The sequence below is a fragment of the Homalodisca vitripennis genome, chromosome 1 (assembly GCF_021130785.1).
Source record: "Homalodisca vitripennis isolate AUS2020 chromosome 1, UT_GWSS_2.1, whole genome shotgun sequence".
Lineage (NCBI taxonomy): Eukaryota > Metazoa > Arthropoda > Insecta > Hemiptera > Cicadellidae > Homalodisca > Homalodisca vitripennis.
Window position 1 is genome coordinate 245,420,178 of NC_060207.1, and position 24,730 is coordinate 245,444,907.

The 24,730-nt window shown below is 33.3% G+C and overlaps 1 protein-coding gene across 1 annotated transcript; it reads left to right on the plus strand.

Annotated features, from left to right (window-relative positions):
* The first annotated feature begins 569 nt into the window (after nucleotides 1–569).
* LOC124355440 (EF-hand domain-containing family member C2-like) lies at nucleotides 570–24,266 on the plus strand. Its single transcript, XM_046806583.1, has 14 exons — nucleotides 570–854; nucleotides 2,342–2,527; nucleotides 3,635–3,785; nucleotides 5,858–6,084; nucleotides 7,416–7,655; nucleotides 8,817–9,060; nucleotides 11,653–11,833; nucleotides 12,514–12,656; nucleotides 16,436–16,632; nucleotides 17,139–17,266; nucleotides 19,146–19,259; nucleotides 20,650–20,829; nucleotides 21,510–21,609; nucleotides 23,355–24,266. The coding sequence occupies exons 1-14, from the start codon at nucleotides 801–803 to the stop codon at nucleotides 24,264–24,266; spliced, it is 3,057 nt and encodes a 1,018-aa protein (XP_046662539.1). The 5' UTR covers nucleotides 570–800.
* The last annotated feature ends 464 nt before the right edge of the window (nucleotides 24,267–24,730 follow it).

Sequence of the window (24,730 nt, forward strand, 5' to 3'; positions counted from 1 at the left end):
GTTCTGTGAGACAGCCAAATTTCTTCAAGTTGAATGAGTTAACTATAAGAGTTATTGGAGCTGAGTGGCACTCATCCTTATCACATGTGGGAGTTGGGCTGGGTACTCAAGCTGCTTATTATTTTTTTATTTCATATAATAATGTGCAAATTTCAGTGGGGTGAAGGAATCTGTTAGACTAGCAGATAATTGACCAGGTGATTATTAGTATGGAGTTGTGGTAAACAGAGAATTAAAGTTTTATTGTTATAATGTTATAAAACAAATTTATTTGTAATATTCATAATAATACACTGAGTCAATGTATTTTATTTATAGCAATAATACATTTCTATATTTGAAAAGCACTACTTGCTATATTTTATTGCTCATTTGTTGTGCAATATGTAAAGTTGAATTGTTAAAATGAACATTCATAAATGTTATTGTATTATATGACATAATCCTCCTTGAATTGTGTAGTACATATAGCAACAAATAACACTAAATTGATCAAACAACAAAACTACAACAGCAGAACGAAATACTGGTGTTGTCGCTATGGCAACAAACAGCTGTGTTATATTTACTTTTAGCAATATTTATACACTAACATTTACAGTAATCTTTTAAACTATTTATTTTTAATAGTTTTTTTATATTATAAAACTAACCATTGCATCAATATTTCTAAAATAACCAATACTGAATTAACGTCACTGTTTTACTTATATAAAAACAGATTTTATACAATAATCAGATTTACATTATTATTTAGACAAAGTGTTTAAAATTTGTATTAGAGCATATTCTGGGACAACATGATTAGATCAATAGATCTTCCACTTTTACCTGGAAATTCGTTTCCAAATAATGTGAGTACTAATGTTATTGGAATAACTATATTAATGTTATTACACTTAGTACTCCAAAGGCTATATGAGTAATTTATATTCACATTGTACAACTAAGAAAGTATTTTTTTTTTCTTAAAAATGGTTGATAAATTTCCCTTAAGAAAAATATTTAATTGGTTTTAAGTCACACTATTTTTGAATGGTTTTGAAATAGTAGGGTAGACCTAGTGAAAGAGTTGAAGAAATACTGCAATATATGATAGTTTCTTATTATTGATAATCATAGCCTATCTTTTGGTTAGACACAATTAAAACTATAACAACCTGATATATAAATAATTTGTATTAGTGTCAGCCAACAAGATGAAGAGAATCCCTCAAAAGGTTCACTCTTTAAAAAATTATGTTGGTTTAAAGTTTAAAACATTTACAATGTAGCTCCTGTTCTAGGTGGTTTAGTGTTGTTGTTAGTGTTGTAGTTCTAGTGTTGTCTTGGCTCAAGTTGTGAAAGTTAAACTTAGTAAATGAATACTGCACTTATGAAATCGTTTTTAGTGACTCTTCACATCCAATTATTGAAGATGGACTACAAGGAGTTCAGCAAAAAATTTAACACAACAATAGCTCAAGATTATTGTGATAAAGTTTAATGTAAGATGTACATCAAGTGAAGTCTAAAGTCCAACCTAAAAATTAGAATGTTCTATTATAATAACTGATACCAGGTTTTCCCTTTAGCATTCATCTCTGCTAAACAACCCTTTTATAATTAAGTACATCTTGTGCTAAGCTTAGGGTAAAAACTCCTTATAGACCATTCTTCATTGGATGTCTACTACCTTAAAAACTATTTCTTATGACAAGTACCTAATGATGAATTCTTTGAATTTTTAAACGAACATTGTACAAAATAAAATATATCAATAAGTGTTAAAAAGGTTTATTATTCTAATTTGTATTAAACACTTTTCGAGGCTACATCTCTAATATTTCTTAAGACATTTACAAAGTTTAACTTTCACAACTTGAGTCATGACAAGAATATTAAACCAACTAGAACAGGACCTATACTGTAAATGTTTCAAACTGTAAACCAGGGTAATTGTTTAAAAAATGAACCCTTTGAGGTCAGATTTGTGGCATAATACTTTACTAATAAAGACTTTTAATTTGATGTACTTTTCGACCTATGCTCTAATTTAAGATTTTCTTCCGACTCATTGCGGGCCGTCCCCCTGACATGACGAAAATATGGTAGTTATTTCAAAAAGTAGATTTATAGGTGCAGTAATGATGTACCAAGTTTTATTGCTTTACTTTATTTGTTTATTCTCAGCATACTATTATCAGCAATAAGCCCTCAATTAGGTTTTGGTATAGTATAGATAATTATGGAATAGATAACTCAATATCAATGCAGATCATTAAGAATATATCCATCATAATTCTTCCCAAATTATTGTAACATATTTGTGACCTAACCTACAGTTTGGTGTGACCTACAGATTGGTCAGACGAGGTTCCACAAGTCACATCATTTCGAGCAGTTGGAGGTTCCCTACCTGAGTGATAAAGAGAGGCCGGGTATCGGAGGGGCACCTATATATTACAGCAGACCCAGGCGTTACCCATCTATCTACGCAAGAGGCGATGTTTCAGAGTTGCCTACTTGGATCGCCTTCGACAGACAGGTGAACTTAATTTATAACTATGAGAACTTTTTTTACATAAGTCACAGTAAGAATCAGAAGAAGTTTAGACTGATTTAATTTGAAGAAAGGAGGGGTGTTCTTAAAAACAACATTGTCCCCTTTATATTCATAAAACTCAATGGTGTAAATAAAATTTTTACATAGGTAGGTTTCAAGCTAACTTTCAAAGTAAGCTTTGACTTTGTTTAGTATGATTTGCAGTGTTTCTGTGGTGAGGAGATCAAAACTTCTTGGGACTTCCCTCCTTTACTTATCACACTGATTAAACTCCCATTAGTGAGGTAATTGTGTACTAATTGAGAAGAAATCAATTCTAGTTTTGAGTGAAAGAATTAAATAATAGTGGCAGCAGTATAGATTGGTATTATCATCATCATCTTTATTCATCATTAAGCATTATACATGCAATACATGTTGTAAAAAATGTATAATATATAAATAATACACTGAATTATGTGTTACGTCATAATTAATTACAATGTAAAATCTAGATTCTCAATTGTGCACCTGATAAGACAATGGGAATATGACTCTTCACCTAGATTGCACTACTTTTTGTAGTCTGGGTGTCTCTGATGTTAAAACGATGCGGGGGTTTGGTTATGAGCGTCTTTATTCTTTGTCACCAACTATTTTTGGATCCCTTCAGACGAACATGACTCCAGATTTCAGGAGGCAGGTCTGCAACTGCATCAGATTTAAATTGATTCATGTAAGAGGAAGGTGAACTAGAGCTAAATTCAACATTCACATTAAAACAAGTCTTATTATAACTTAAACTTTTCATTATAAAATCATCTCTTAACAGGTTTAAACTCTGAATTGTATAAACAGTCAAAGGCAAAACAGGACCAAGCTGTATTTCAGTAAGAGCGATTATAGGACTGTAGGTCCATGCCTAATTTTATGAGGATGGCTGACATCATGTTTCTACAAGGTGGGACAGTGGTCCATGTCAAAAACCTGTACACCCATGGAGTACCGATCCTACCTGGTCACTTCAACACTCTATAGTCTAGTGTTGCTTCTACTGTTAGGTACTTACTGCTTGAGGAATACCTGTCTTAATTATAAAATATTTTCTAGATGCTTGCGTTCGATGCCTACTTCCAAGAGTCTATCCATGAAGTTCACGGATACAACCATCTTGTACGGAAATGCAGGATATATTTCTACCTGGAGGATGGCACAATTAAAGTTGTTGAACCAAAGGTGGCCAATAGCGGAATACCTCAAGGTATTAATCTTATAAGAAACAATTGTTTCAGTATATTTATTTAGTTGGCAGTCCATCAAATACCAACTCTTTTGAAGGCACACATTAAGTCTCCATGACTGGAAAAATGACTTTGGAAAGTCATTGCCACATATTTATGTGTATAATTTTTGTTTGTGCTTAATCTTATGCCTTAAGGTTTTGACTCTGATGAAGAAATTAGATTCCAATCCACAAACAATATAGTTTTATTTTTGTAGTATTAACAATGGCAAATATCCAAAAACCGGTTAATCTTTCCAACCATCCATTGTCAACTGAAGAAACTTATACAAAAAGTCAAACAAAAATATCTGTAATAGCAAGGATTTACAATAATTTTGTTAAACTTAGTCATTGAATCACAAATAGCAGGTTATTTCATTTTTTGTATGTAGAACAATAAAATCAGTGCATTTTTCATTGCACTACCCAATAAACAAATTTGTTCTCAAAATATAGAACACGTTTTATAATGAATTACAATTTAATATTTATTATTAATAATATAGTTTTTAATAGCAAGGATTTCATTGTAGACAGGGAGATGTTGTGGTCATTTTTAAATATATTTTGGAGCACACAAAATAATAATCATATTTTCTAATATACTGCCTTTGGTGTATTGGACAAAGCCACAAAGTGCTACCGGATCACATCTCTATTCTCCATCATTCTACAACCAGAAGGCAAAGGAACTTACTCTCTGAATATACTTGTTTGAAATTAAATGTTTACCAACAGTGTAAATACAGTACAAATTAAGTCCTAATACGCCTGGATATATTCCAAACTGATTGAGATATCGATGTACAATCTTCACCACACCTATTAAAATACCTTTTTGGATTTTTTGGACAGTAAAAAAATTTCATCCCCCTTTCCAAAGGGGGTAAAGGGGAGTAACTTTAAATTTTCAAATTGCAACCCCTATCTTGTGACATGTAATTTGAAAGGTAAATTCAAAAGAAACACAATGATATGAACAAAACATCTCTACGACTATCCTAGCAAAAGTTATGGGCAAACAACCCCTTACATCTAAGAGTGAAATTAAGTCCTGATACATCTGGATAATATATTCCAAACGGATTAAGATATCAATGAACCACCTTCACCATACTTATTAAAATACCTACTTTTTTTGAATTTTTTGGAGGGTAAACAATTTTACCCCCTTTTCAAAGAGGGGAAACTTTAAATTTTCAAATTTTAACCCCTTTCATGTTACATGTTATTTTAAAGGTCTATTCAATAGAAACACAATGACATGAATAAAACATCTCCACCTAGCAGAAGTTATGAGCAAATAATCCCTTCCATTGTAATGCCACCTAGGCTACAAAAAGATACCTCTTACCAAGATTATGGACAACAGAAACATTAGATACTACGTAAAGAGATAAGCTGGGCACCTCAAAGTCTTACTAACAGATATCACTCATACATGGTGTTGATATGTGCAAGACATTGCCAGTGTTCTTACAGATTAATATATTTTTGCGTTATTTGTCCATAACTTTTGCTAGAAACAGTGTAGGTGTTTTCTTAGTGTTATTGTGTTTCTGTTGAATAGACCCTTGAAATTACATGTCACAAGGTAAGGGTTGTAATTTGAAAACTTAAAGTTATCCCCTCTATCCCCATTTGGAAAGGGGGTGAAATTTGTTACTCACCAAAAATCCAAAAAAGTATTTTAATAGGTATGGTGAAGGTTGTACATTGATATCCCAACTTGTTTGGAATATATCTAGGTGTATCAGGACTTAATTACACCCTGTATATAATATACTATTGACAGTTATTTGTATTCCAATAAAAGATTCTATCACGAACAATAAAACTACGTAACAAACAAGCCATAGTTCTTCACATTTTGCAATTGATGATGTTTTGTAAAAACCCTCTAAATCATTATTTTATTAATATTTTTTATTTATTTTTTTATTTATATGAAACCATTCTGACTTAGGACACTCACTTTCTTTTCTTTAAATGATAGAGGAAACAGAATTAGAAGAACATCAGATGATAAGTTATAAATAATGTTACAGGATGCTTGATGGCCAGACAGAGGATTCGATTGCCAAAGTCATCAGGATCGGATGAATTCTACGATATTATAGACTTCAACATAGGCAAGACAGTGGAGCTGCATGGGCGAGTGTTCAAGATTACTGATTGTGACAACTTTACGCGAGTGTTCCTCAACCGACTCGGAATAGCAGTGCCAGACCCTATTGCCATGCCGGCAGACCCCTACACTCAGCGACGTGAACAGGTATATTGTTCACTACTTGTGTTTAATAACAGAAAATATTTTCCTTTTCAGGGAACTATAGCATTTAGCATAGTATATGTTTAAACTACCTGTTATCAATTCCCTTCGGTCAGTTTAGTTTGAACAGGACAGGTCTTGCAGGATGTAGAAGACTAGACTTGATACAACTTATCACAAAGCTTGAAATCAAAAAGTTCATAAATAGAAGTTGTGTATCAATCAAGAATCAAGAATTTTATTCCCATTGGCAACTTCACATTGAATAGGCAAAGTCAACTTATTTTCTAATTTACACAAATTTAATTGATTTTAATATTGAAAAATAAAAAAACAAAAATCAGTAGTTATAGCACAATGAAAACTATTACAACTATTAAGAATAGTTAATTTAGATAAATTACTTTGATCTTTTATAAATATACAGTTTAAAATATACTTAAAAATAAATAACATATACAATTATTATTATTAAAAATGTACAGTTTTAAAATATAAATTTAAAATATACTTTAATACAAACTAAATAATACTGTATATGTTGTTTGAAGAGTCTTAAACTAACATTTTGCACTATCAGGCAGCCTTTTAAAATAAATTCAGTTTAGTTAGAAAGAGGTACCAGTTTTTAGCCAGTCTGTGAGGAAGTATATTAAGTTTAACTGCACCTCTAATATTATACTGGTGAATATAATTTCTAGTTAGAAAATTCTGAAAATTTGTTTTGGTATATAATAGTACCTGAAAAACATACAAATCTACAACTGTGGGAATTTTTAGTTGAATGAAAATTGTATGTATATTACATTACTTGAATCTCTCTTTAGCTAGCATTTAAATACACTGTTCAATCGACTAGTACAGACAATACATGTATAAATAAATAATAATTTTAAAATATGACGCACAAGAGAATGGCCTAATATGGAAACGACACTCAAAAGTCCTTAAGGGGACAAAAATCCTGGTCACATTTCTAGAAGTTGGAGAGTGAATATAGAATTTACCTAGGTAAAGGATTTTTGGTTTTAAAGTCAAAGACCCTATCCAATGTATTGTTAAATGGATCTGCAGGCAGGCAGCAATTTTTATAGTAACAAATTTTCAATAAGCTGTTTATAATTCTTACCCTAACAAAAGTACAGAGAATGAAATCACAATCAGTGAAAACCACTTTATCAGTTGAAAACATTTCATAATATTTTTCTTATATTAATCAAAATCTTTCCGTTTTAAAATCGTATTATTAATAAAAAAATATTTACTCTTAAGTGACATAACTGTAAATAAATAGTTCAGAAACATAACGTAAATAAATGGCCACTCTTTTGTAGGCAAAGTACGAGATTCAGCCTAAGAAGCCAACGACGAAGACTGACAAGCTAGGACAGTTCCTGGCGATGGATGGAAAGGTTCTGTGTTTTACTGGCTACTGGGACGATAGACTGACTTGTGATGGAGATTTACATCTTCTCAAGGTTCTCTACTATCTGGCTGATGACACTATTGAGGTGAAAGATGTTACTTGGAAGGGCCAACCATATACATTGTACAAGAGAGCCAAACTACCTAAGGTTGGTACATTTTTGCAAGTACAATGACTTTTAAACAGTACAATGTATTGCACTTTTTAAAATTCAAATTCATAGATACCTATTTTATATTTCCATGCACCTACTGTGGTATGGATGTGTAAACATATCTTTATCTATATGTCTACGTATAAATGGGGGTTTGAATGCTCACTAGAAAAATGGAATAAAACTTCAGTTCACCATGTTTCTTACCTCAGTCTCCTTATCCACTCCATTCATTAATGCTTGACATTTTTTTCATTGCTTGAAAAGTTTTAAGTATTAAGAAAAGAAGTGGCTCCTATAAAATCCCTTGTATACTATTGAATTTATTTATTTATTATTACCTTATCTAGCTGTAGGATGAGAACAGAAGAACAATATAAACTTTGTGAATATTAATCTGTATTATTAGTTTAATGATGCTATTATAGTTCTCTATGAATTTGTAAAAAAAAGAATATTGACTATTGTATGTTTATCACATCTAAATAATAGGATTTATCAGGCTGCAAATTAGTCATTCTTTTCCATGATTTTTTCCTTTAAACATTCTCAATTTTATGGTCACAACTCCATTGGTATATTGTATGAAAAGAGAGGAGGAATTTCATTTATAGCTTTGCATATTTCAATTTAAAATTGGACTCCTCAAACAAAGAACTACCTTATCCGGACAGAAAGAGCAGAATAGACAGGTTTTATACCCTCCAAATCGCCAACAAGCTTTGTCAATGTCACCCCGACATTCATAGAATTCAGTTTCGGACATATAGGACATGTATGGAACTCAGTATAAAATGTCTTCTCAAGAACCTCAATGTATTCCCAAATCACTCTGGAAGAATAGGACAGGGACCAAGGATTAGAGTGAATTTAGTAAAATTTGGATAGCTACAAAGTTGTGTTTTAGTATTTTTTTGCTGCTCCCAGTATTTTTCATTCATAGAGGTAAATATCAGTCAAGATTCCACTGAGGATTCACTGCCAGAAATTGTATATCTGTGGGACGTTTTGTAATCAAAGAGCTAAACACAACGTAATTTTTTAAGATGATAAAATATTTATAAAACGGTTTATACATCTTTAACTGTTTAAGATTTAGATTGGAAAATTAATAAGAGTTTCAAACTAATGTTATGGTTTTCTTTATCGTTGCAGGATTTCTTAGGTCTGAAAGAGCCTGGTGTGGACTCACCATTTACGGTCCTGAACGTGCTCGGCTCCGGGACACAGAAAGGCAGGTTTCTGGCCGACTCTTTGAACTGTGGCCGCAGCCAGGTGCAGTACTACCGTGACAACGATCTGGCCATTGGAACTGTGGTCAATGTGTATGGTCGCCGCGTTGTGCTCACTGACTGTGACCCTTTCACTCGCGAGTACTACAGGGTCAAATATGGTCTAGGTTAGTGCCCTTCACCACTTCACTCAATAGTCACTCAGTCCTTTCACTTAAGATTTACAATAAATTGGAGCATCTCATTCTTAAATGCCCTGTAAAACATTTAAACACAGAATTTGCCATTGTTTGTTAACATCTCCATTTTATTCTGTTGAGGAATTTCTCACTACAAATCATTTATGTTTCTAATCTATTGTAGGCTTTTGTATGTAATTGTATTTGTATAATTAATTGTATATATTAATTGTTAGATTTTATATATTAATTGTAAAATTTTATACATTAATTGTAAAATTTTATATATTGATTATTCAATTATTGTTAAATTTTATATTAGTTGTTGATTTTTATATTTGTTGTTGAATTTTATATTTATTGTAGAATGAATGATTAATAACCTATTAATGATTTTTATATTTGGTGGGGACTTTTGTAAAATTGTATACATTTTATTAAAATCTTGTTGCTTTTTACAAAATTATTAATGCCTTGTTCTGACTAGTTTTAATGCAGCCTGCTTACAAAAGCAAAAAGTACTAGAAAAACTGCCTCAAACCACTAAGTTTGTATAATGTTGCTGTAAATGATACTATTGGAACTCTGTATGATTTTTTAAATTTAGTTTGTAGAATAGTACATTGTTACATGTACTTTTGACCTTGCCATCTGGGGGCAAATAGATATTGTCGATAGTTGTAGAAGTCTCACGGCAATAGACATGATTTCAGTTTTCATGTTCTGCACAATCTCATGCACAGGGAGCAATATATCCTTCAGCTATGAAAAGTTTGAACATATCTTTTACATAAGTTTTTGTTATCTAGGATATATGTTGAATATATATATATTAATATATATTAACGAAGAAAAATGAGGGGCGGTTGATTGTTTTTGAGAATAAAGTTCTCCGAAAAATATTTGGACCAATATGTGATGAAGGGGTGTGGCGAATAAGAAAAAATAGAGAATTACGCAATGTATACCAAGATCCTGATATTGTGGCTTTGGTGAAGGCAAAGAGAATTAGCTGGCTAGGACATGTACATCGGAGACAGGAGGGCACAAGGTTAAAAGAGGTCTACCAGGCGGTACCGACAGGAAGGCGCCCTTTGGGTAGGCCAAAGATAAGATGGTGCGATCAAGTGGTCGAAGATGTGACCCGGTGTGGAGGGTCTGTGGATCTGGCGGAAGACAGGGTGGCGTGGAAGAGGCTCATAGACGAGGCAAAGAATCGACTGAGATTTGTTATGCCCCGGCAGTAAGTAAGTAAGTAAGGATATATGTTGAAATGTAGAAATACCAGCAGTTACACGTGGCTTTGCACAAAATTTTCAAAATTGAATGGTGTAATCTTCTTAGTTTAAAGCATTAATTATATAATATGATTAAGCCTCGAGATGTTCTTCAAACAGAAGTAGGTAAAGATCTGATACTTTTCATTCAACGTGGTTAAGAGGTTCAAAAGTTAATTTAATGTTTTTTAGTTCTTTTTCAGGAATTACGCTTGTAAGATCATTGCTAGTTCGAATATATGACATTTCCAACCCCACTGTTGAGTTTGCCTGCCCTGATGCTCCAATCAAAAAAACATATACTAAAGTCTCATAAACCTATAATTCACTTTCAATCTGAAGTATTTCCTTCCAGCGACATAGTTGAGTCGGCCTTGTTGCCCCCAAGATGTAGAAAATATATACCAACTATGATCAAAAAGTGATTACTTTTGGCTTATCTTCTGGTCTAAGATATTTTCAGTGCACACAATATTGTAGGCTTTGCATGTGTATAAGCACTTCTGAATCAGTGAATTTTATTTCCAATGCCAATTTTGAGTTTGCCTTGTTGCCTCAACCAAAAAGTGTATATTTATGGCCTTTGTAATTTACTCCGGTCTTAGTATGTTTATTTCATAATTGATTTTGCCTTGTTTCCTGATAAAAAAATATATGTGTGTACAGGGGTTTGAGAATCCTACTTCTGTCAAAAGACAACTAAGATGGGTTTTATACTATATAAAATATTATACTTTGTCTTTTATATTGGCATTACAGTGCTGACACAAGCATTACATTCTTAATATTTGCTCAAATGTACAGTTAGAAGTATATGTTTACTATATTAGCTAAAATTTACAGTTAAAAGTATATATTTACTCAAAATTTTTAATTTTCTTACCTCAATATTTTGTACTCTGTGCTTAACAATAGTTGCTAAAAAAGTTGTGAGCAAAATGTTTTGCAATTCATTAGGGACAAAAATTAATCCATAAGGTTTGTGCACACCTCTTACTTAATTTAATTCTGAAAAGACAATTCAGCTTCTGCTGCTTCGTGATATTTAAAAAAACTGTATCTGAGCTGCATGCACTACAGCTCAATTATATGTTATGATGTCCTGTTTCCTGAACAGAAGAAATATTTTCTTTATTGCTTTTTTGATATTTTATAGCTTTATTGGTAAAGAAAAAAAAAATTGAAGGAAAATCTGTATCTGGAATAAAAATAATTACAATGAAAGTACTTTTTAACTAAGCATATGTTCAGTATATTTATGTGGTGAATCCAATGATATTTAACAAATGTTGTTTACCTCCAGAGGATATGACACCGGCACAACGGCCCAAGACTAAGGCTGAAGAGGCTGTGGAGCCGCTACCAGTGCCAGAACTGCCACCTCACAACGGTTATGGCACTCATGAGGACTCAGCTATCAACTGCCGGACTGTCTTCCCCTTTCCCCCCATCAAGAACTACACTCAGTTCTTCCAAAAGGACAAGTAAGTTAATTGAAACATACTGATGTAAATTTAAGCGTTAGGAAAGCCTATAATTTGAAGGGCTTTAAAGTATCACTTCTGTCTGTCTTAATGTCCACTTAATATCTCAAGAACGAACTGACCTTATACACTTGAAATTGCACGAAGCTTCATTTCTGTATGTGTAACTTTGAGTTTGATGATGGTGCATGTCACTTTATGGAATTTTGCATCAGCCTTATTGGTAACTATGATAGCAACGAGAAAATCTCTAAATAAATACATTTGCATACAAACAGAGAACAATCATATAACATTTTAATAAGTGACACAGTAATACCTATTCCACACTTTTAATTTTGCTTGCAACCTCAAGCAAAGTCTGTTATATGACACGTTTTTGCATCCTCTTGCCTTTTTTTTATTTACATCAACCTTTGTAAGATTGTCAGTGGCTGTCCCCTTTGCAAGAGGGTTATTATAATCTACTGGGAACTTGATAAATTAAATAAATTTTGGTAGTTCGAATTTGTGTTTACAATATCTTCTGAACAATAATAACTTGATTAATTTACTTTAAAAATGTAACTATTACCAAATAGTAGTTTCCTCTTAAAAGGTAATGAAGTAGATGTATTAAACTTTATGATCTAAAATATTTTTGGAATAGCCGGGATACTGAAAATGAACTGTTTGGGCAGGTGTGGGTTTGACAGCCATATCTTGCGGTTCGGTGCTCAGCTGATGACAAGTACGGTGACTGACAGTTGTCGTCCATTTGTCATCAGCTACTACCTCAGCGATGATACCATCAGTGTCTACGAGAACGCTCCTGTCAACAGTGGTAAATGTTGCTCTGTGATCAAGTTGTGTGTAAGACACTAGATATTTGTTGATCTGAAACACAATGAAGCAATGAAATGCTTGAAGTCGGCTAAATTAGGAAAAGTTATTAGGTAAAGCAACCAAAGTGCTTGAACATTAGTCTTTGTATTGTAGTAAAGGTTTGGAAAGAGGGTAAAGAGTATGGAATATTCTCCTAAGCGGAGATTTGAGATTTCTTCTAAAAATTTTTTTATTTAATTTTGATGATAAATGCATTTTATTTAGAAGCAAGTTGTTTCATGTTCATAATTCACTTTTCATATTGAAATATTTAATATTTTAATTATTTTTGTAACTGAGTTGTAATATATCAAAATACCACTTATATATTTAAATACCACAAACATAAAAAGTTAAATGACAAAAAGTTTTCATAGTTTAACATTATTTTGTTATTGTTAGTAGTAGACCTGGATCCTTGAAAGCATTTTTTAGCAAACTTTACAGTAATTTGGCACAGGATTTTAGTAGATTTTACACCTTCCTGCAACAATTATTTGATAATAATACATCACTCAACAGACATGTGCACTTCTTACAATGCTACTTAACATCTCCACATAACACAAATAACGACGTTACACAAACTATGGAGTCTTGAAAAGTTCAGTTAATATTTTATTCACTCTTGTAATTAACAGGCAAACTCAAAAATACAAAGATGTAAATAAAAGTACATAGAATAATATTGACTTTTATATAGTATTTATCTATTTTTCATAGATTATGATTGTTTTTTAATACTTCAGATAAAACTTGTATACATGAAATTGCCTGTAGTTTAATATTTCTGATGGGGAATGTTTCTTAAAAAGTGGCTTTACAATGGTGCGGTAACAAAAATGCGTTCAATGATATTTAGTTTTGTGATATCTTTCTAATTGGTTTCACTGAATATGTTTCTTCAAAATTTAAATTATGTTTTAAAGCATGTGCCACTACAGGTTGCTCTATCTTTTTATGTTTATATGCATACATGTGCCCTATCATCCTTGTTCTAAGAGAATTTATTGTTGAGCCAGTGTAACCTTTAGGGCATAAGTTGCACTGAATTTTATAAACAATATATTTTTGATTCACATGATAAGTCTTCAAATATACTGAACGATTTTTGTGTAGAACTACTTGTAAATGTTTTTGAAGTAGAACACATACGTATTTGCATAAGCAGTAGTAGCCTGATTTAGTTTTCAATAAAAATTTAATCATAAAAAGTACTTGCTCCGCCGGGATAGTCAATAGTCAATAGCCAGGTATTTATTGCGGAGACAAATAGTACATTTGTATGGCAAACGTCAAGTAATCTAATAATTTTGACACACATGTTACATCGAACTCTCATTCATACATACATTTTGACACTCACTCTGCTCCATTCATCGCCAATTTTTACCCACCTCAATTCGAGAGCAAGTCTTCTGATTGTGCGGTCTCCCAGTTATATGTCATAAACTCGTTCACGCTATAAAAAGCGTTGGACACTAAACAGCGTTTCAAACGAGTTTTAAATTTTTTATTGCGTAGGTGAATTTTTAATTTCATCTGGCAAGCTGTTGATGAGATGAACTCCTGCCTGTGAGGGCAAACGTTCATGAACTACGTCCTGTGTCTTCCTGGTTCGGTAGTTTTCTCTGCCTCTTGTCTCGTACGAGTGAACATCCCGTCCGTTGGTCAAGGTGCATTTAAGCATACAATATGACGTCGTTTCTAAAATGTAGAGACTTGGCAGAGTCAACAGTTGCAATCTTTTGAAAGCTGGCCTGCACGACTCTCTTAATTTTAATTTTGCAATGATGCGTATCGCTCGTTTTTGAAGCTTGAACGCTCTTAAAAATTGGTTACTTGCACATGCACCCCACAGCACTAGTCCATAGGTGAGATGTGGATAGATCAAGCCATAATAAGCCGTCATCATAACCTGAATAGGGCAGTATTTAGCTAGAGACCTCAGCACATAAATGCCTGAGGCTAATTTGGAGCAAACGTAATCGATATGAAAAATTCCATGTCAAACCTTGATCAAGGTAAATTCCAAGGAATTTCGAGGAACAGACCTCTTCTAATATGGCCTCATCCAACACGATGGCCGGGCCATATTCGCAGTCTGTCGAGCGCAAAGAAAAATTTATAACATTGGATTTTGAAGAATTTGTTTTTAGATTGAGGCTATGAAAATGTTGCACACAACTGTTTACTGCAATAAAGGTGTTTTGTTCTAAACTGATTTTGTTGTTTCATTAAAAACATAGAGTCGTATCATCCACATACTGCACGATTCTTCCGTGTGGTAGTGATGATTCTATGTCATTGACATAGAGCAGGAACAGAATAGGGCTGAGAATTGATCCTTGAGGGACTCCATAAATAATTTTCATTGAATTAGAAACATGGTTTGAAATTTGGACAACTTTGAGATCTGTGGCTTAAAAAATGAACTAAGCCACAAGAGCGGCATGCCTCGAATGCCATGGGACCCCCAATTTGTCAAGCAGCGTAAGATGGTCAACACAATCGAATGCTTTAGATAGATCGAGAAACACACTTAACGTGTGATTTCGACTCTCTAGCCCCTCTACAATCGTCTCAACAAGACTCACAATTGTGTCTATCGTTGATTTGCCCTTTCTGAATCCAAATTGTTCATTTTAGAGCTGATTGTATTTGTTAAGAAACTGAAGCATTTCGTAGTAAAAAAAAGCTTTTCGAATATTTTGCTTATTACAGGCAAAATCGAGACAGGCCGATAACTATTGATGAGTGTGGGATCGTCTTTTTTGAAAATAGGGATTACTTTTGAGATTTTCAGGAGTGAGGGGAAAACTCCTGTGCGAAATGACAGATTAACTAATACAGTCAAAGGCCTCACAATATGCTTAGAGCACTGCTTGATGAGCCACATTGACATTAAATTAGTATCATTGGGACTTTTTCGATGGAAGCTGCTGAATGATTCTATCCACCTCTTCCTCAACGACAGGTGTCAAGACCATTGAGGTTACTGGACTTTGTCTTTGAATGGGTTTTACTTGATGTAATGACGGACGAGGGCCCTGCTCACAGGCTACATTTGCAAAAAATTTGTTAAATTCATTTGCCACCTCAATCTCATCATCCACAATTCGATCCCCAATTTTAATTTGGACTTTTTTCAAAATCTTTGACTTTATTGTTAATAATGCCCAAATGGTTTTTGAAATGTTTTTGGAAGACTTTATCGAATTTAATGTATCATATGATTTTGCCGCTTGAATAAACTTTTCTATAAATCTTTTTATAGTTACGGAAAAAAACTTTAAAGTTATTGTCTTTTGTGTTTCTGTTAATTTCGGAGAAAAATTTAAGTTTTTCTCTCGAAATCAGGATGCCTTTGGTAATCCAATTATTTTTCATGTTTTTATGACAAACTTTGACAGTTTTTGTAGGGCAGCAGACATTAAGATGAAAATTAAGACAATTGTCAAAAATTTTGAAAAGCTGCTCTACAGATTGAGAGGAATTTAAAAATTCCCACTTTTCTTTTGCAAGTGAAGCATTGAGGATGGCGATATTTTCTGGCCTTGTGTCTCTTACTGTTTTAACAATTTTGGGCTCGCGTTTGAATTTCTTCCCGCTGATTATAGCTTCTTGACCATAGTGGTCTGAAATCGCTGTATTAACCACAGACACTGGGATTTGAACCCAGGTCTCTCAATTTCAAGGCAAGCATGTTACCACTATATATTTTTTTTATATATATAGGTTACAGTGGTGGGATGCTAATCTCCAGACGCAAAATAATGAAGCCAGGAGAGAACCCGATGGCATCCCAACCTCCTGCATACTACACTCACCAGGACTTGTATATTGGCAACACTGTGTGCCTCGAGAACTTCAATCTGAAGTTGGTTTCTGCTGACGAGTATGCTCTACGTTACATGGAACTTCACGCCAATGAGGTTAGTTCCCTTGTGAACATCTCACACTTTCCTTTACGGCTTTTGCTTTCCTCTTGGTTATTCCTCTATTTAAAAACCTTTTTCCTTTGTCAGACTGTAAAAAAACATGTTATTGCCCTAATAATTTTTATCTATAGTTTAACTTATTGTTGTAACTATGTACAAAGATCCTAAATTCCATTGAAGCCTCAAGTTAATATAAACACTAGCGTCATATTTAAATTGTCACATTCCCTACACATGAACATGACTAACTTAAAGGAGTAATGGAGAATGAAAAGGATTTATACAGTTGTAAAGAATACAAATGATAGAAAGCACAATTGATAGTGGAAAATAGGACATAATTATTTTACATTGTAGAAGTTAAGTTTGTACGACTTATGAGAAAATATTTTCAGAAATATATTCCATAAGTAAATAGCTGAAAATAACATGAATAATTCATCATTCTATTGTTACCTTCTTTCAGTGATAACGAAATAATGTGTAAGAATTTTTTACAGTTTCCCAAAAGCAACATAAGGCTGATCTTGGAAAAGCTTCGCGAAGGTCTTCGGCCCATTTACAAGCAGTTTGTGGCTCAGCAAATGACCAACAATAATTTACCTCTGATTCCATACTACGACTTCAGGTTAGTACAACTTCACTATTGTTTATGTTTACTTATTACCTGGATGATCTGAACATATATGTTATAATGGTGAAGCCATAATCATTTCGACTTCTGTAATATTAATGTTTGTCAGACCTGTTGTAATTTATTTTATGATATATTTTTGATTAAATATTCTTTTAAGTATATCTGTTTATATTAACTCATTTAAGAAAGGTCTGCTTGATTACACTTTATGGAGTCGTTTGTTTGTATTTGGTTGTTAGGAAGAGTTGTTAGGAAGAGTCAGCCTGTTAGGTAAATAAATTGTATTGATTTTAAACTAACTTTACAAAGACAAAGAGACTTGAAATGTATAACTTTCTCAAAACTGCATGATGTTGTAATATTATATTTATTTTTATAATATATTTAAATACGAGTACAAATAAAATTATGTAATGTTTATACATTGATCCCCCTTTGTTGCTCTTAGGCAATGAGAAAAACAAAGAATAAACAAATTAGTAAAACAAACTGAGTGCAACTTTTAATTAGTTGTTAATATAATGCTGTAAAACTGTTTTTATCAGTAGATTAACAAAAGTAAATAATTATGTTACTTACTTTACTTACTTGTAAGAATAAAAAAACATTAATACCGTTACAAAAACAAAAAGTAATAATAATAAAAAATATAATATTTTAACTGGAACCTTCTATACAGATTGTCAATATCTATTACTTTAAATTCGTCAAGTTTTTCAGTATGTTAAACGATCAGGTTCGAGAATTTTTAGTTTCTCTAACAGTCATTCAGCCTTTTGATGAAACGGTTTGCTTGACAGATGGGATGATCATGGTTTTAAAACGTTGTCTACATTCTTTTTTTGCTAGCTGTTTGCGCTTGACGGGAAATGTTGATGATCATCTGTTTGAGTTATTTCATTTTCTAAGCTTGAAACAATACCAAATTTGACTTCATTGATATATCTTTTCTCTCTGCTTCTAAAGTCTTGGGATCCAACTTTTCCTCCATAGTTTCTTGCCGGACACTTCTCCTTATAAGTTTATTTCCATAGAAAAAAAAATGTTGTAAACAGACTGATTGCAATGTAAATATAAATGATTGTATGTAGATAGAAATCCAGGAGATGTTTATAGAGAAACCACTGACGTACATTGATTGATTTCTGCTTGTTTTTTCAAACATTTACCAAGCCGATCATATGTGCATATTGTTAGTGAATATCATGAGAATATATTTAAGTAACTTTTGTATAGGCCTACTAATAATAATTAAAGTTCATTATATATATTTTTAGTTCACTTAATTATTTTTTTCTTATAACTCTCCTTTACCTTAACGATCACTCTGTACATCATATCTCATAGTTTCAAACATGCCATTATTTTGGTTCAGTCACGTGACTTCCCAGCATGCTCAGCAAGTGTTTACCTCTTCACCAAAGTTTACTCTGCTTGAGGCTGACAAGGTGGATGGAAAATTGAACACTGTTTAAGTCCTTACACTTTAAAATAAGCTAATGGTCAATTTTCGGTGAATCATGCTGAGAAAAATGTAATCTTTGAAACAAATCATTATTTTATATGTTGACCCTTTTGATACCCTTCGATTTTGACTTTTATCAGAATCATTGTGAATGGCGAATAATTTCCTTCTTATAAAAAATTCCCTATAGATTTCTAGCAAAACCGGGTTGTGTGCTTCTGATTGGCTCTCGGCTCTCGGCTCTTAAACTATTATAATATACAAGTAAAATGGCTTGTTATAGCTCTTTGAGATGAAAAACAATAAAAGATTGTTTTAATTACTAGCTTTTCAGGAGTCCATTAGTGACATAACAATACATTTACCGTACTTGATATTACATTACATTGGTTGTGTATGGGACAGACAAGCCATAAAGGATGTGCTGAAAGACTCCATCACAGAACACGAGATCATCACTTTGGCGAGGCACTATAGCGGTGACCCTCCGGCTGAAGACTTGAACTGTGTGCAGATTCAGTAAGTTGGGGTTATACTTACTCATAAACATACTTACTTGCATCATACTCATACCATATTTGCTTTTATTATCTTTAAAATAAGCAAATTATGGCGTTATTTACATTTACCATGTATGAATAAAATTTACTTCCACGTAATTTTGTAAATTTCGAATTATTACACTTGTTTTCTGGGGTTTTAAAGGTGTAATATGAGTAGGCCATTTAATAATAGGAAAAAGTGACGTTGTCCATTACATTGTCGTAAGTGCTTAAAGACAATACAGATTTCTTGATTCTTCTTTTACTATAAGTATAGTAATTCGGCTTCGAAGATGTGCCATGAGGGTTCAGAAGCCAACTTTAACTAACTAATAATAGCAAACTTTGTGAATGATAAAACATTTTTTTTTCTAAACTGATTATTAATTAACGGTTACTTTATTGAAAATAATAATAAGTGTTTTAATGTTAAAAATTATATAATAAAAAATAAAAATGATACTAAATAATACATACTAAATAAGTAACTTGAATTGCATTGTCTTGTAAGTAGGTTTCGATACAGCAGAGAAACTTGAGGAACATTTATAAGGATACATAAGTCTTGGTAGGAAGAAAAGAAAAAGTTTGAAGAAAAGTTTTGAGAGATTTTAAAATACAGATTATTATCAGAGGAATCCTATATGTTGATTGACCAGCATGAGTACAATGATAGAGTTATTCCACTTATGTTAGTCAAAAGGTGCATAGTCATATTAGAGTTTTGTGGACAGTCTATGTTACAACTAACTGTTACTTTGTCACAAAATTCTAAATTTGATTATGGAAAATCTTATGGGATTTTTAAAGATCCCATAATAAAATAAATTACTATTACTATTAATTATTAAGAATATACAACATATAGCAAATGCAATAGTGTAGAATAGTCAAAGAAAATTTTGATATATTTATAGCATATTCACTTTGCCACAATTTTATATGTTGATATTCCACTTACCTATATCTCTTTTTATGTAGACTATTAGTACCTAAATTATAGAATTAATTAAATTTTTTTATTGTAAATTTGAAAAATGTAGTGCAAGTACTTTGTATTATAATAAAAAATATCTTGAGAGTACATTTTACTTGTGTAAATTAATCTCATTGAACCGTAAGGTACTATTGATTGTCATCACTTAAGTAACTTAATATCACTGGTAAATTAATAAAAATTCTCCAATATTAATTTTTTTATTGCAAGTCCTTTCAGAATTAATGATTCCATCATCAGACAACTTCTAAAATGAATATTGTAAGATTTGTATTCATTTACCAGTGATATTAAATTAAACTTTTCCAGTGCTCCAAGATTCTTCATCACTTAAGTACTTTAGTTACAAAAGGAGCGATGTGTTACACAGAAGCATGGTGCAGAATGAGCTGAAACGATACCTGTTCAACGCATTTGAGCGGCTGGAGGAGGGTTTCTGCTACAGGGACCCGGACAAGACAGGTTTTGTCACCAAAGACACAGCGTACACTGTGCTGCGCGGAGCGAACCTGCCCGTCGATAGGGATTTGATCCAGTTGCTACTTGACAGGTACGATGTTCCTTATTTAATACTCAAGTATATTTGCTATCTTATATGTTTAAACAAGAACTATTTGTATTCTTTTCCAGGGAAAAAACAACATATATCTTAGCACAAATGTTATTCTGATAAAAAAAATAAACGAGTTATCTTAATATCAATGAAATCAAGAGGTCGGATCCAGCATTTTCCAGCATTACTTATTATAGTATCCAATGTCAAAATGAATTCTGTATGAGCAATAAAAAAGTAAAACCTTTTGTAAGAAATGTAAGTGGCTGATTTTAAGGCAGACAGGCTTGTATTGGCTAATCTTTTGGTTTTTAAAAGTTCTGTATATTACCATTCCAGGTCTATTAGTGTCAGATAAATGTGTCTGTCAGACTAAATTTCATTTTAAAGTGTTTGAGAGAGCTTCAAAAATATCAATTCCCATTTTAAATGGGTTAAACAAATGATTTAGAATAGAACAATAATGGTATAATGACTACATTAAAATAGAAAAAAAGTAAACATCAACATTTTATAGAACTTGGATGTAGTGTTTAGTATTTAAAGTTCTTCTTGTTGATACTTTTTATATTGAAGCAAGCTTAAAAATAATTATTTTCATTATTAATAAAGAATTAATAAATTGTACATAATCACACAGTATGAATTTGAAAAGAATAAACTGGTCTTGTTGCCAGAGTGTGTGACGAACGTTGTTTGGTGAACTACTGCCGGTTGGTGCAGTTCCTCGACTACAAGAAGAACCCAGCTCCGTCCCTACAGCCAGTCAGCATTGGTGTGAGTATTCAGCTTTTTCTGTTCTCTTAGCCCAAAGACTTGAGAAACGTCTTTTTGCACTTCCTAAAATTGCCTTTGCACTTGCCTCTGGAGTGACAGGATATTCAGTTTGGGTAAGGTTGGAGCTACTTCCTATCGAGATCCACAAGGAAGGATTTTTCAGTCATTATTCTCAGTCGGGGCTATCCTACCAACTGCCTTTAACACAGGGAATCCCACCAACTCCAACAGTCATCTTCTGCAGTAGACTAGGCTAGACCTATCGATTTGGCCTTGAACCCTAGAATCTCGACATGCTTAAAGATTTAACATAAAAACTTTGCAGTTTTTGGCCATTAGTATTAAAAATTCAATTGCATATAAAAAAGTTAAAAATTACCCATGGTCATGAACGTGTTAATAATGAATTTTTAACAAAAAATATTATAGTATATTTTTTATAAAATTTGTGTTTGGGTATAACTAAAACATTAAAATGAGTCTGAAAGAAGAACATCCAGGTATTCACAAATGAAAAATGTATGCCAAATGTGTTCACAGAATATGTTACTTAACCAAACAAATTAACAGATAACCATGGGCATTTTAGCCAATATCACTATTTTAACTCAGTTGGTTCTATATGTTTACTTGAAAACCAACATTAGATTTTTGGCCATTTTAAATAATTTCAGTTTTAAATTATATGACTGTTTAATATACCAAACTCCAACCTTGTGAGGGTCTGCCAAAACATTTAAATTTTGCTTATTTAAAAATAAAATATAAGAGAGAAGTATTTTAGAATTACAAAGTTCTTGTTTCATACAGTTCTTATGTTTCTACAAACCTCAGCCAGTCAGCATCCCAAATTGTTCCACTTTATGTACGAGTGTTTCTATTACTTCCAAATAATGCAGTCTTCCAAGTTCTGTTATAAGTAACTTGTCCTGGTGAATGAATTTTATAAGTAATTCATCACAGTCTTTGTTATTTGCTGGTAAAAACTTTGCAATTTAACTCTGTGCATCAATAAGTTTAAATTCATAATCATTTGAATTATACATCATCATTGGTTGACATTACAAATTAAACTTATTTCATATGGTTGAAATGGTTTGGAATGGAACACTGGAAAAGCCGATGGCCATTACGATCCAACACGTCAGACTTTGAGTTTCTTCACTGCTGATTAGAGGTTGTGAATGAATGATTGATAACATAAAACTTCTGTTGCAGAGTTCTGTTGGTGTGATAGCCCGCAATAGACCTCCGGTCAATGTTGACATCAAGTGTGTAGACTTGCAGGGCCTCATACCTGACATTGACCTGGAGAAGACTCTGAAAGATAACATAAAACTTCTGTTGCAGGTTCTGTTGGTGTGATAGCCCGCAACAGACCTCCGGTCAATGTTGACATCAAGTGTGTAGACTTGCAGGGCCTCATACCTGACATTGACCTGGAGAAGACTCTGGGTGATAACATAAAACTTCTGTTGCAGAGTTCTGTTGGTGTGATAGCCCGCAACAGACCTCCGGTCAATGTTGACATCAAGTGTGTAGACTTGCAGGGCCTCATAGCTGACATTGACCTGGAGAAGACTCTGAAAGATAACATAAAACTTCTGTTGCAGAGTTCTGTTGGTGTGATAGCCCGCAACAGACCTCCGGTCAATGTTGACATCAAGTGTGTAGACTTGCAGGGCCTCATAGCTGACATTGACCTGGAGAAGACTCTGAAAGATAACATAAAACTTCTGTTGCAGAGTTCTGTTGGTGTGATAGCCCGCAACAGACCTCCGGTCAATGTTGACATCAAGTGTGTAGACTTGCAGAGCCTCATAGCTGACATTGACCTGGAGAAGACTCTGAAAGATAACATAAAACTTCTGTTGCAGAGTTCTGTTGGTGTGATAGCCCACAACAGACCTCCGGTCAATGTTGACATCAAGTGTGTAGACTTGCAGAGCCTCATAGCTGACATTGACCTGGAGAAGACTCTGGTTGATAACATAAAACTTCTGTTGCAGAGTTCTGTTGGTGTGATAGCCCACAACAGACCTCCGGTCAATGTTGACATCAAGTGTGTAGACTTGCAGAGCCTCATAGCTGACATTGACCTGGAGAAGACTCTGGTTGATAACATAAAACTTCTGTTGCAGAGTTCTGTTGGTGTGATAGCCCGCAACAGACCTCCGGTCAATGTTGACATCAAGTGTGTAGACTTGCAGAGCCTCATAGCTGACATTGACCTGGAGAAGACTCTGGTTGATAACATAAAACTTCTGTTGCAGAGTTCTGTTGGTGTGATAGCCCGCAACAGACCTCCGGTCAATGTTGACATCAAGTGTGTAGACTTGCAGAGCCTCATAGCTGACATTGACCTGGAGAAGACTCTGGTTGATAACATAAAACTTCTGTTGCAGAGTTCTGTTGGTGTGATAGCCCGCAACAGACCTCCGGTCAATGTCGACATCAAGTGTGTAGACTTGCAGAGCCTCATAGTTGACATTGACCTGGAGAAGACTCTGGTTGATAACATAAAACTTCTGTTGCAGAGTTCTGTTGGTGTGATAGCCCGCAACAGACCTCCGGTCAATGTTGACATCAAGTGTGTAGACTTGCAGAGCCTCATAGCTGACATTGACCTGGAGAAGACTCTGGTTGATAACAACTGAACAGCAGCTGCTCATTTATAACAACACTGAGTCAAAATGTCTTAATAAAAATAAATCAAAGTGGCTGTAAGTTACTAAATTATTTGTACCATCTATTAAAGTTCTAACCGAACTTACGAATTACTCTTATTATTATTCTTGGATCAAAAGATTTAGATACCTGTGTAAGGGCGCTCCTACACTGGAGCCGGTCCGCTCAGTCAGGTACGACCAACCCGGTTCCGATCAGACAGATCAGATTTGACCCTCCTACACTGCAGCCGGTATTTCAACCCGACAGAGGCAGAGAGATGAGAAACTCAGTACTCTGTCAGCTCTCAAGAAGTGCGGATCGTGGCTTTAACACTTTGAAGTTTGTTTAAGTTTTGTTGTTGATTATTGTTTGAATTTTTACAATGGACGAGGATTTAGCGGATTTTTTGTTGTTTAGACAGGAATTTATTATTAAATTCAAACACGAGACA